The sequence below is a fragment of the Eulemur rufifrons genome, chromosome 14, assembly GCF_041146395.1.
Source record: "Eulemur rufifrons isolate Redbay chromosome 14, OSU_ERuf_1, whole genome shotgun sequence".
Lineage (NCBI taxonomy): Eukaryota > Metazoa > Chordata > Mammalia > Primates > Lemuridae > Eulemur > Eulemur rufifrons.
Window position 1 is genome coordinate 29,568,013 of NC_090996.1, and position 13,658 is coordinate 29,581,670.

General features: G+C 41.7%; 1 protein-coding gene across 2 annotated transcripts in view; it reads left to right on the forward strand.

Annotated features, from left to right (window-relative positions):
• GRIN2A (glutamate ionotropic receptor NMDA type subunit 2A) overlaps positions 1–13,658 on the forward strand; it is a 293,498-nt gene that overhangs the window by 232,259 nt on the left and 47,581 nt on the right. For both annotated transcript variants that reach the window (XM_069486138.1, XM_069486139.1), the window contains 2 exons: positions 3,970–4,095; positions 7,558–7,787. In XM_069486138.1, coding sequence (XP_069342239.1) covers positions 3,970–4,095; positions 7,558–7,787 — 356 coding nt within the window. The remainder of the gene's footprint in view (positions 1–3,969; positions 4,096–7,557; positions 7,788–13,658) is intronic.

Consider the following 13,658-nt stretch of genomic DNA (forward strand, 5'->3'; position numbering starts at 1 on the left):
TTTATTCTCTTGAGTGAAATGTTGACTAACAGGATTTTGGATACTGCCTAACTTACAGAGGCATATGGATTTACTATTTTTCAATTTTTGATAATCCATTTAAGCTGCTGAAATCCTTGCCATTCACTGGATTTGATTTTGCGCTCATTGCTTCAAATTTTATAACCTTTGTTGGAGTAATGTAGACCTTGACAAATACATACCTCATTATGTTCCTTTTGTTTCTTCATTTGACATAGATTCAGATACTCAAACATCCCACGCCATCAGTATACCCAGCTTGGAGAATTATTTAACCTCTATTCTTAAGTATTAAGTAGTTTTTAATCTCTTAATCATTTATTTATTTATCTTCCTTTTTGGATACACCTCATTACTGAATTGCTGTGATTTCAGGGACATTTACTACTCAATAAGGGAGCATCACTATATAAAAAAAAAATGCAGCCAACTGATATTGACAACACATGAAGACTCTCATTAATTATTGGATGGCCATCCATTCTTTAGTCTCTCCTAGTCATTTTTTCTCATTCCCTATTAGTCTCTCTGACAAGGATCCTTTGCCCTGGCTGTTAAGAAAGGGTTGGAGGAAGTGAGGTTCATAGAACAAAATAGAAAGAAATTAGTTTCTTTTCACGAATTGTTCCTGTATCGCCTTAGTGAGTTTGAGAGAACTGTTTTCCAGTTCAATCAGAGAGGAAAAAAATCGATTGGTGTGTTTCATAAAAATGGGTCACTGATATTTAATCTGGCCTCAGCCCAGTTTCCCTAGATTTTTGTCTTACCTGCATCTGTAGAACATTTCCATAAAAAGTCAAGTATTTTGCTAAATTTAGCAAATCATCCTTTGTCCCATACTTTTCCTGCTGTATCTTTAAAAATGAAATAAAATAAATTGTAGCCAGAGGAAACTATTTTCAGAGCTGTTTTTACACAGTAGGCTTAATATTTTTCCTAGTCACTAAATTACATCCCTGTTCGATTGACTGTGCACCCTCTTATTTACGGTCATTATCTGCAGGTTTGGAAAGTCATAATGAACCACGCTAAGCTACATTTTTCCATTCACTGGCTCAGTCATCTGGAAGAGCCAAAACATTCAAAATCTGATTGCATTGCTCTTCATTATTTCTTATTCTCTCTCCTCCGCAAAGTCCATTAACTCACATCGGAAACACTCACAGGTAATGCCTCTGAGCTTTTGTGCGAAAATGTAACCAGTGGCTCTTCAAGGACAGAGATGACGTCTCTTGCAATATTTCCATCTAGTTAATTCTAAAGACTTTTCAAGCGAGTTGGATTCTTTGATCCAAAGAAATCCTGACCTGCTGCCTCCTAGATTGAAGTTCCTTCGTGGACAAATATTGAATGTTTTAAGCTATTAGAGGAGGTAATCCAGAGCTATTTAACATATCTCTGGGTCACTCCTCAGACACTGTCAATACAGTGCTTCTACAGTGTCCTAATGTTTTTCTTCATCACAAAAGTGGTTTGTGTGTGTGTGTGTGTGTGTGTGTGTGTGTGTGGTGTCTGAGAATAACAAGCCTTTGGGGGCACTCATAGGTACTTCATTTCCTAAATCCAGAACACTGCAGCAGAATCTTTTTTATCTCTGTGTCATGCTCACAAGTTAAGGGACATTTATGGTCACTTCCAAGTGAGAAAACATCTGGGATCAGTTGCTTGATCAACGGCTGCCTAATTTCTGACCAGTGTGTTAGTGACTAGCATGCACCTGCCAAATGAAGTCCACTGCAGGCTCACAGGTGTTGACATGTGAATAGAGGAATTCAGTAAGGACTTCCTCTAATTTTTAAATAATGTTATCACAGCATGCAGAAAAATGGAAGTGATCAGATTAAAAAGTGCTTTTTAAAAAAGGGCACCAGGACACCAGGGCACCTTTTCAGCACCATGGACAGCATACGGTCTCCATCACTTCTGGCTTTAATGACGGAATCAAAAAGCTATTCCAACGACACCAATTGGACATCAGACTGAGGTGGGGGGTGGGGGAGGGGATGGGGATATGCCTACACAATGAGTGCATTGCGCACCGTTTGGGGAGTGGTAACACTTGAAGGTGCTGACTCGGGAAAGGGGTGGTGGGGAAAAAAATATGAAACTATTGCTTTTAACTTGCAAAAAAAAAAAAAAAAAAAAAAGAAATGAGGATAAAAATAGAACCTCCTTGTAGGATTCCTGTAGGAGGGTACAAATAAAGCATGTAGCCTTGCACAAAAAAAAAAAGCTATTCCATTTAATATATTGTGTGTATAAGTGTGTGAGCCACACTGAAAAATGCCTTACATGTGTGTGCTCATTTACCTATTGCAATGACCCTCCTCTGGTAAAACACCCCATGCCATCAGTGTACCCAACTTGGAGAATTACTTTATCTCTATTCTTGAATATTAATCATTTGTTTATTTATCTTCTCTTTTGGACACACCTAATTACTAAATTGCTGTGATTTCAGGGACATTTACTACTCAAGATAAATTTAACTAAAATAAATTTCAGTGTTATCTCATTGATTTCTTGGAGTTCAACGTATGTTATTTAGGTCAAGTAAGTTATGTTGTTACCTGTTGCTTTTTAAGGTATCTGCACTATCAAAATACATTGCAAAGCATTCCTTGCAGCTTTTAAATTAAAACAGTAGAGTTAAAGTTCAGGCATATTAGTTCCTTTTTACACAATAAGCTCATTAAATTGGAATGTATGTTAGATAGTAACAGGCTCTAACAAGAAGGTGGCCTGTTATTAGCATCATACTTCATTATTACTAGTAGCTCCATTAGAAAAACAATTTAAAAATAGTAAAATGTTTATTGTTCAAGAGGCATTATTGGACTTATTTTACCTTTGAAAAATGTTTGCTTGTGGAACTTAAAAAAGAATTTTAAGTTCATTGGTGTCCGTGGGCAGTTTCTTCGCAATGATATATTCTGGTGGAGAAGTACTCATTTTTAAAATGTTAGTACCTGTTGATTTTCTAGCACATCTATATCATAAATGGATAAAATGGCTTCAATCAGCTAATTTTCATATCCTCAATCGAGTTGAATAGAAATGTTAATTTATTTTACATAGTATCTCTTACCTTTCTAGAGTGTTCTAAGGTTTAGAAGCTTGTGACTTGGCCTCCCCTTCTGGGACATCCACCTACTTCCTAAGTCACATGCAAATGAACTGATGAAACCTACCTTTTGGGAAAATAACCATCTATCCATCTACTCCTTCATGACCTCTACTCTTTAAGGGATGGTTTTTTATTGAATATAACATCCTTAATAGACTTTCGATTGCAATTTAGCCTGTTACCAACATCAAAAAGATGAATAAAACTGTAGCAATCTTATCGATTTGATGCGGAAGGTGAAATGCAGAGTGTGGTAGCAGTGGTGGCACATTATGACTTTCCAATATTCATACTAACCCAATGATTTTATAATCCTTTCCTAATAGGTTATAATTCTCCCTTTGCTTTTGGGGTTCCCTGCATATCATCCCTCCAGTATGTAAAAATAAAAATAAAAACATACCAGTCTGCAGGAGCCTTATGGCTGTTTAGGTCTAGTCTTGCTTCTCCCTAGCTTTGGCCCCCTGATGGTTCTGTAATTTATAGGACCCTGTGGCCTGTTTTTCTGCCTTGTAACTTTCTTTTTTGGTCTTACTGTTCTTTTTTTGTTGTTACTATCCTTGGCCTAATTTGTAAAATGTCATATGCTCTTCTCTATTTTTATCGTATTACATGCAGTCTTGTAGAATACCTCACCTATTCTGTAGAATAAAGAATGGTTTAAATGTATGAATAAAAAACGACCAGCTTCTTTTGAATGATCGGATTCGTGTTAAAGAAAATCTTTTGGTGATCCTGCAAATGGATGTCTGGGCTTCCTGTGCAGGGTGAGGAAGAGCTAACGGACGGCGTTTCCATCCCTCTGGTCTGTTTATTTGCAGAGCCCTTCAGCGCCTCTGTCTGGGTGATGATGTTCGTGATGCTGCTCATTGTTTCTGCCATAGCTGTTTTTGTCTTCGAATACTTCAGTCCTGTTGGGTACAACAGAAATTTAGCCAAAGGGAAAGGTAAGGAAGCTTTCTTGAGCACGATTTCAATGCTGATGCTATTTCATTTACCTTCAGTGAAGATTTCCATTTTAGAACACATCAACCGATATTGCCTTGGTATGCCATCCTACGAATGCTATCGTGTCGTTGATATTACTTATGCCAGACAAGTATGATTTATTCACTTCAACTGAAAGAAGGATAAAACAAAATAAAACATTTTAATCTTGTTATAATGTGAAGTCAAGAGTTATTAGCTAAAAACCACTGATATTCAATTTGTTAAGAAAGCAGATTTGAAGAAGGATTCCTTTGGCAATTAATTTTTAAAATGTGTGTCAAAAGAAATGCTAAAATTATAGTGAGCCTCAACTTCAGTCTATGCAGAGAAAATGGCTTTAGAGAAGCTAGTTTAAGAACATTCTTCAAACTACTGAATCAATTTGCATCAGGTGAGCAATAAATATAACTACAAATGGCATCTTTCCCCAAAGAGTTACATGTTCCTCTTGATAGTGCCTGACCTCAGTGCATCATGTTTGATAAAAAGGCAATTAGTAGATATAAAATTGAATTGAGAGGCATTCAGTGCCTATAAATCATTAAAAGACTCCCACTGTAGCCAGGGTTCATGTCATATACATAAACACATTACAGCATTTTGAGTCGGTTTCCCCCAATGCACAACACCTTCTAAGTGGATGTTATCAGAGAGGTGCCATGACCAAATCTCTTGCCCAGAAAATGACTTGTTATGGTGGAGGATAGGATATCTTAAAGTCTCAAATGCTCTGAAAAACAGGACACCTTCATTTGATACATCTCCTTTCTACTTGGAAGTTCCAGTATTAGAAACAGCAGGTCCTGGGAATCTCGTAAGGAACTTAGTTTTATTGAAATATTCTTAACCACTGAAGCGTGATGACTACTACCTAAACCATCTCCAATCCACCAAACAGTAAAAATGCCATACATGATCATCGTGTGCTTAGTGGGACATTGCAAGCCTTCACTAAAAGGGTAATGGAAAGTGAACACTGACATCACAGCATAGCATTAAGGAACTTTCCAACAGGGTGCAGTCTGAGACAATTTCTCTAAGTGATCACACTGTGCTAGAGCAGATCTTTACATTTGCCTAATCCAAGTTTGTGGTGTTGTGATTTACACATTTATTCAATAAATATTTGTCAAGTGGGTATTATGTGCTAAGTACTGTATTGGTAAATCCCAGAGAGAGACTCCTTGATTCTCAGGAGCTTAGGGTTTAATTGTGGAGATAACATGTAAACACATATATTTAATAATCACAGATTGTAATAAATACCAAGAAAAAGAAGAAAAGAGTGGTGTGATGATGATGGTGTGGGACACTGCGTCAGATAGGACGGTCACCCGGGAAAGGATGATCGTAGAGCTGACACCTGAAGGATGAGAGAGAGTCAGTCATGTGTAAAATAGACAAAATCATTCCATGCCAGAGGAACAGCGAACACAAAAGCCTCGAGGGGGAAGTCAATCTTGGTGTGTTCAGGAAATAGAAGAGATGTGAGCGAGTGAGGCGGGCAATAGCATAAGATGAAGTCAGAGGGATAGGCAGTTGACTACCGCAGGATTTCGGATTTTCTTCCAGCCTCCATGGGAGGGAGCACAGGTACAATGCGAAAAGGTCGCTGGGGATTACTCTGTCAACATAGTGGGAGGGGATGGCAACAGTGGAAGCAGGAAGGCCAGTTAAGAAAGTGTCAGTTTTCCAAGAGAAAGGATTACAGTGGCTTGGTCTTGGTCGAGAGCAGTGAGGATGGAGATAAGCGGATAAATGTGAGACATACCTTGGAAGGTTAAAAATGGTCCCAAGGCCATCCCGTGCATAATTTCCCCCCTGACTGAAGCACGCATGATAAGGCTATTGTAAAGCAAAGAACCTGGCGTGCTGACTCCGTGGACGTTCCAACGTACTCATCTGTTTCCTGCGTATCTGCGTGTGGCAACTCTCAGGAAAATGACAGCGACTTGTTTCTTTGTGCAAAATGGCTTTTTTGTTATGTTTCACTGCACTTTATGGGGAAAGTTGTATGGCCCAGTAATAGTATTCATGAATCCGGAATTCCTGAAAGTCTTAGATAGATCCTTTGCAACTGTCTATTTATGATTCCAAAGTAGCTGTCACTTCCGATCAATATGCCTCCCTAATAAAAAATTAAGTAGTTCATAAAGTTAACTAGATTGACTCTAATTATTTTTTTCCTTCAGAGTTCCTAGCCTCATGGAAATAAGCCCAGAAGATCATAAAACTAAGCAAAGAGAAAACAAGAGATTGAGAATAATAGGATTAATTGCCTTCTCTTCAATGTGTTGTGTTATGGATGTTATAAGTATTGCTGTAGCCTGTGTCTGGCCTCTGATATGCAGAAAGCTTGCTTTCCTAGGCTTCCTGCCCAGAACCTCATAACTTCCATCAATCTGAATTCATTTCTCCATTTTATTTATTGCCCATTCTGCTTCCATTGCCAACTGAGGTCTAAGTGGATCATTTTTTCATATCTTCATTTACTTAAATGACATAAAAATTAACCTTCTGTTAAACGAAGACCTTTTTTCTCCATGAAATAAGGGCATAAATTGATTCTTTTTTTTTCCCTGTGCGAAACAAAGACTTGAAAACCCTAACATTTGTGTTTTATAGCCTACGTATTCCCCATCCCAATAAATTTTGGCATATTGTTCTGCCTTTTTAGTTAAGTCTGTTGCGAGGAACATTTAAGAATCTTAAAAGGGACCTACAGCTCTTGCAAGGATACAGTGAGGGAAAAAAGTGCTGTGATGCCAGTGTTCATTTTCCATGACCCTGCAACGCGATATCTTCCATCTGTGAAGTGTTGGAAGAATTAAGCTCTATTGTTTCATTCCTTAATGTCCCCATTTGGAGAGTTTTTCAGTTTGGTTTAATTCCTATATTGTGCACACTTTACATCTGAGTTTGAACGGGAGCAATTACTCAGGACAATCGGATTAGAATACCAAACATCGGTCCCACTGAATGGCATGGATCTTATACAACAGCACGTCCAACGAATTCTGAAGCAGCCCCCATGCACACGTGATTACCAGGCTTTCTTTATATTTATTAAGAAGATCAGTTTTCCCAAATGGAAATCAAATCCAAATTTAAAACAGGTCACGACACTACTTCTTATTCAAAGCCTCATTTTGCACAACCATTTTCTTTTCCTTTCTTTATTGTCTTCTTTTAAAGAAATGCAGCAGAAGTCCAGTTAGATAGAAATGTAGGAAGGATGCTAATTTTTTTTTTTTTAAAGTTATTGGGGCTACGGTTCCAGGGCAATGACAGGACACAGCTATGATATAATTCCACCTTCTGGCAACCTCCAGTGTTGCGGGGGCTGCCATATAATGATCATATATGCACAAGTTTGTATTTTGAGAAAATGCTGAAAATGACTTTTCTGCCTTTTGCAGCACCCCATGGGCCTTCTTTTACGATTGGAAAAGCTATATGGCTCCTCTGGGGCCTGGTGTTCAACAACTCCGTGCCTGTCCAGAATCCTAAAGGAACCACCAGTAAGATCATGGTGTCCGTGTGGGCCTTCTTCGCCGTCATCTTCCTGGCCAGCTACACGGCCAACCTGGCTGCTTTCATGATCCAGGAGGAATTTGTGGACCAAGTGACTGGCCTCAGTGACAAAAAGGTAAGATCACTTGGTTTTCCTCTCCATCTGAGGGGTGGTCTTAACTGTTTGTTAAGGAGGGAGTGATTCAGGTGCCTCTCGTGTGGACCCATCAACTCTAAAGCACAAAGCCACGTGGTTTTTTTTTTTCCTTAACTCAAATTGTCATATTTCTGAAAACTTTAGGAACAGAACCTTAAGCTTAGCTCTAAGGTCTAAAAGATTCCAGGTCTAATTTGGAAGCACAGGTTTCCCAAGTGGTCATTTTCCTCATTCGTATGATCTTTCTGATGTTAGTGACAGTCTATGATTCAAGAGCACAGTATAGCTTAGGTTGAAATTCATCCTTTCGAGGTCAGCATGGTGTTGGGGAAGGTCCTCTAGCCTGGACCAGGAAACACTTGGGAGAAGAAGGTTGTAGGGTTAGGTACCTCCTACTCTGTGACCTTGGATGAGTCTCTTGTACACTTTGTGCCGTGGATTCCTCATCTGCGACATGAAAGAAAAGGTCATCTCTTGGCCTTAGCTAGAGACGATACTATCTGACAACTCCTCTAAACTATACAGCCAAATCAGCCTTATCATTGGCACTTGTGACTCACCTGAAATTTCTACACAGCACACAAAAGCAGCAGAGACCACAGCACACAAAAGAAGCAGACAGGATTTTCTTTCTTTTTTTTCTTTTAAAGTTCCCACTGGTTCTTTGTACTCAGACACATCTCCACTCTTCCCTCATGGGGCTGTGCTTCCCACGTCAGTAGGATGGGAGTGTTCACACCTGCTCTCTGCTTTCTCCACTGCAATCTAATGAGGGTTTGGGGGTTTGAGTGGCTATTCAGAAATGCACACAGAGGAAGAAAAGAGGAAAACCGGGTGCATCCTCCTTTTGAAATTCTAGTTCAGGAAACAAATCGTGACTTGCTAAGCTCAGCAATGTTGAGACTGCAGCACCGCAGAGATTTTTCTGTTTGGTGTGTGTGAGGATAATTTGTCTCTCTTTATAAAACCTCGCTATCCTATCTTGTTGACATAAGTCTACATATATCCTGTCGGCATTCATGCACAAAGTGCTGAATAGAAAATCAGTCCGTGAAAAGCCTCTGCCACTTCCCCATGACATATGCTGTGGTTGAAAGAGGTACAGAGAGTCTTGTCAAGAGAGATGGTGAGGGTCGGGGCTAAAGATGGAATCACTGTCACGAAGATGCTGTCTCAGTGGTTGTCCTCTCTGATGGCTTCCGGCGTAGCCTGAGTCAGGGCCACTCTGCTTGCCATGATGCAAAAAGCCCTGTGTTACCAACCTCCTCCCACGTGCTTCCTCCCTTTTTCTTAAACACTCTTACCCTCTTATTTCCGTCTCAATGGCCTTGAGCTTCCTGTGTCCTCCGCCTAGAATGTTCTCCCCCCCCAGTCTTCTCATGGTTGAATCTGGCCTGTCTTTCCTGGCTACTGTGATGAACTTGCAGACTGAGCTCAGGCTCCCAAGAAATTTAAATTCTAGTAGGAAGACATAAGCAACACACACATAAGCATCAAGAAAGAGGCAGCTTTCAGGCAGGAATACGTGTTATAAAAGAGATAAAACCGATGAGACTATAATTGGCTTGAGGGAAGAGGACCCCAGGGATGTGCTTTGGATGGAGTTGTCTTGCACTGAGGGATGCTCGGTGCATGCTTGCTTGTTGGATGAAAAATGCAGGGTGTGTTGCACATTATACGCACCCCACTTGGATTTTCTGGAGTCCCTTTTCCAGCCCTGTTTTGCAAGCTTTGCTGATGAAGGCTCACATCAGAGATCTTCATAGGATTATTGCTTTTGGACTCTGGAATGGTAAATACCTGGGGATTTAAGTACCCCAATCTTTGTGGTCGCCTAGAATCAACAACCAACAGTTATGAGAGTACAAAGGCCCGGCTGCTCCCTGGCTTCTAAGCAGGACAAACTCCGAGGCACAATTTACTCTCCAGAGCTCCCCAGGGGAGAGGAAGACTTGGCCTTAAATCAGAACCTTGTGGTTGGCTTCTTCCCCTTTTCTAATCTTCCCTAACATTTTCCCACTGCCCTGCTGGTTCTTCCTGAAACCCTTCACTAATAAATTATGTCCACCCAAATCCTTGGCTCAGGGTCGTCCTCTGGCAGGCCCTCCCCTAAAGCACCTGGCATCTGAGAGGCAGCACGTAAAATGCTGCATTTAGAGTCAGAAAAGGTGTGTCCTCTTTCTTCCCTGCCACCTACTAGCCGTGTGCTGTCTTTAAAGTCATGTAACCTCACTGTGCCTGCGTATTCTTTGCAAATCCCAGAATCGCGATTGTGGTAAGGATGAAAAGAGACTGCCTATGTAAATGTGCCTCGTAGCCCGTAAGTTCCTCTATAGTCACAAAGCGCTGTTATGTGGCCCCATCACGTTATGGGACCAAAAGTGCAACTCCTGGAAGACGTCGCTGGAGGGACGTGAAGCAGTGGGAAGCCATGTCCCAGATGAAAGGATTTTTCAGGAAAGTAGTTGGCAATAGTTTGCTTTGTGTTGCTGTTTTCAAAGGCAAGGGGGGGGGGGGTGAAATTCCCTTGCTACATAGTTTTGGCTCTGAATAACATGACCACTTGTGGGAAAACTCATTAAAATCACTAATAATTCGACCGACCTTCACTGCTGGGGAAAGACCCGGTAACAGACACCACAACCTCATGAGACGCAGCTCAGTCTGCAGGCTGGAAGCGTTAGAGGCAAGCCAGCAGCTCTTCTAATTAAATGTTTGGTACAATTAGGTAAACAGCAAAATTCTTGGAGTAAATAAAGCTAAATGCTCCCAGAAGATTAATAGCAGGTACACCAAGAAAGTCTACAAAATAAAAATTTGTATGGAATCAATTTATTTTAATACTGTACACAGTGGTTGGTTTTGTTTTGTTCTATTTTTTGTTTGTTTGTTTTTTTTTGATCATGAATACCTGTGTAACAACTTGGGTTTGCAATGCTCTGAAGCCATCAGTGCTTGCTGTGAAAGCAGCGTATTTGGAGCCCATGGTGTGCTCAGGGGAGCTGGGGCTTAAATTTTAAATAGGTGAATTCGTGGTTAAATGCTACCCTAGGAGGTAGGAAAGGAAGTTGGAATGCTGGTGCAGATGCTTTCCAAAATGTTGGGAGTCATTATGGTACAGGAAATCCATCTCTAGGAGGCTGATTTATGTCGTGGGAAGAGCAATATTGTGTTTAGAGGGGCAAATAGAGCTGGGTTCAAATCCTGACCTTGCCATACAATGACTGTCTGGCCTCCCATATGTCAGTATCTCCAAGACTTCATTTCCTATTAAAGGGAAGATATTATTTTCTTTCTGGCAAGGTTGATATGGGGATTAGAAATAATCCTCACACCATGCCTGGCACATGGTAGACAATCCTGTTGTGTTATTTCCTCCTTCCCACTCCCCTCTCTTTCCTCTGTCTCTCTTCTTCCTCCTCCTCCTCCTCCCCATCATCCTCATGATCACTGCCTGATCCCAACTGTTCTTCACTTCCGGGACCTAAAGTGTTATTGCACCGATTAGGTGTTTTTGGGAGGAATTCAGGGAACCTCCCTGGGAGGATGAGCCCATGAGCGTGTTCTCAAGGAGTCGTGCAGTCTCTGGGCATGGCGACTGTGCTGCCACGTGCTCCCAGTCCGGGCAGGTGGCCTCCGAGCCAGTCCTCCCTCTGCTGAAGGCCACACCTGCTTGGTGGTCTCGTCAAGAAGCACGCAGAGCTTCACCATCAGAAGACTGTGCTAGAAATAGGGGCTCCGGTTGCCAGATGTCCCTTATTTACAGACACAAGAGACAGATATTTTTAATAAATGGGTTCCTAAGAAGAAAGAAGAAATGTCATGTTAATTGCTGCATTTGTCCTGAATTTTTTATGTCCTAGCCCTGCGTCTCTTCCCTCCTCCATCACAAAATGCTTGCCATGTCTTAGCCACTCAGAGAACCCCTCGGACCTGTCTCCATAGTGAATGGAAAAAAAAAAATAGAAAATAATGCTCTGTTCTCCAAACTGAAGGGAGACAGTCTCCATTATTTGGCTAAAGTCACTGTGGGTAACAACAGGTGGTACCTACCAAGCCTCAGAGGATGCTGGGTGTTCTTTTGAGCACTTTAAGAGTAGTTGCAAAAGCAATCCTCAATTTACAGATAGAGAAACTGAGGCTCAGAGAGCTTAAGTGGCTGCCCCAAATGATTCAGTTTCTAAGTGGAGAGGAGAAGTTCAGAGGAGAAGCTGAACTTGGCTTCTCTAAGTCCAAGGCCAGGTGAAGCCAGTTAACATAAACAGCAAGGGCAGCCCGGAGAGAAGCCAACAGAGTTCCTCTGTTGCTGGATGTTGTGATTACGTTGCTCTGTGGTCTTGCTGATGAGGGAGACCTCTGCACTGTCCTTTCCTTCGCTAAAGCCCACGTTCGCTTCTTTCTGCTTGCACGTGGGACTCTCTGGGAGAAAGTTGCACTAGGAATCGTTCTTGTAGGAAACATGGCACGTGTCTGCGATGCTGACCCTGGGACTTAACAGATGAGCCCTCCTTGCCCCCTAACTGTTTTTCACGCTGTATGTCATGACTCCTTAGTGAGCCATGAAATTGATTTAAGGGTTGCAAACATTTTTTAAAAAAGAACATAATGGATAACATCAGAGTATATCCCGTGTAGAAAGAATGAGTACTGGGAAGTTTCGCATGCACAATGGGAAATGTACTGTGAGTCATGCTTTAAAAAGTTTGACAGTCTGTAGTCTAGAGGGAAAGATTCCTGGAGCTTGGTGTCGGGCTGAATTTTGTGTGGGTGATGGTACTATCAATGCCAGGGAACTGGAGAAACCATCACGGAGGCTGAATATCTGTCTCTGTCACTGTGCAAACCAGAGGCAGGGAGGAAAGCGAGTCTTCAAAGAGCTATGCAGCAGATGGGGAGTGAAGTGGAGGCATTTAGTCAAATAGGCCATCTCCGGATGTCTCTGGAGATCGGGAACGGCTGCTACAACAACTCGATTTATGAACAGAGCTATTACCTCTGTCCCTCAGAGCAGGCGGCTGCCGTGCAAATGCTCCTGAGCTTGTGCCTCCTCATCTTTTGGTGAAGAGTTAAGGTGCTGCTTGGCAGAGTGACCGCAAAGAGCATTTTGCTGTTCACACGCAGGCACGTGCGCACGCACAGGCTCACACACACGCACCATCCCAGACAAGGCGCGCCCTCGCAGGAGGATCTCATTTGGACAATGGATGGCCACTTCTCCCAAACCCAGTTATGTCTGCCTATTAGGCAGTGGCATGCCTAACTTAGGGGAAACGATGTTCAACTGGAAATTTTAATTAACAGTGAAATGAAGTGTGAGTCTGGAAAAAAGAATGTTTCTAGTTATCTGACTCTTGGGTAAATTTGAACACTTTCTCTGGTAGTTCTTGTCTCCGTGGAACACAGACTGGTCTGGATGTCTGAAAGGCCTGATAGTCCCGGTTCTGACACTGAATTGCTGAGTGTTCTTCCCCTCTGGGGGTCTCCAGGTCCCCGTCACTCAAGGAGGAGAAATCACTAGCAATGGGCTCTGAGGAACGATAGGGTTAAGACCTTGGCCTGCGGCCAAGCATGTCTAGGTTCGAATTCTGGGCCATACATGCTAGTCGTGTAGTATTAAATATGTCACATAACCTCTCTGAGCCTCAGTTTTCTCATCTGTAAGACAGAGCTTCTAAAATTAGCTGCCTGGCAGGGTTTTGTGAGGATTAAATGAGCTGACATTCGTAAAGTTCTTGGCACAGTGCTGGCCCCAACTAAGTTCTCAAAAAAGTGTTAGTCATTATTATCATTGCTTCCTGGTTCCAGAATTCCATAGTTCATAGAAAAATGAAGCTCAGGTTACTTTTTTGC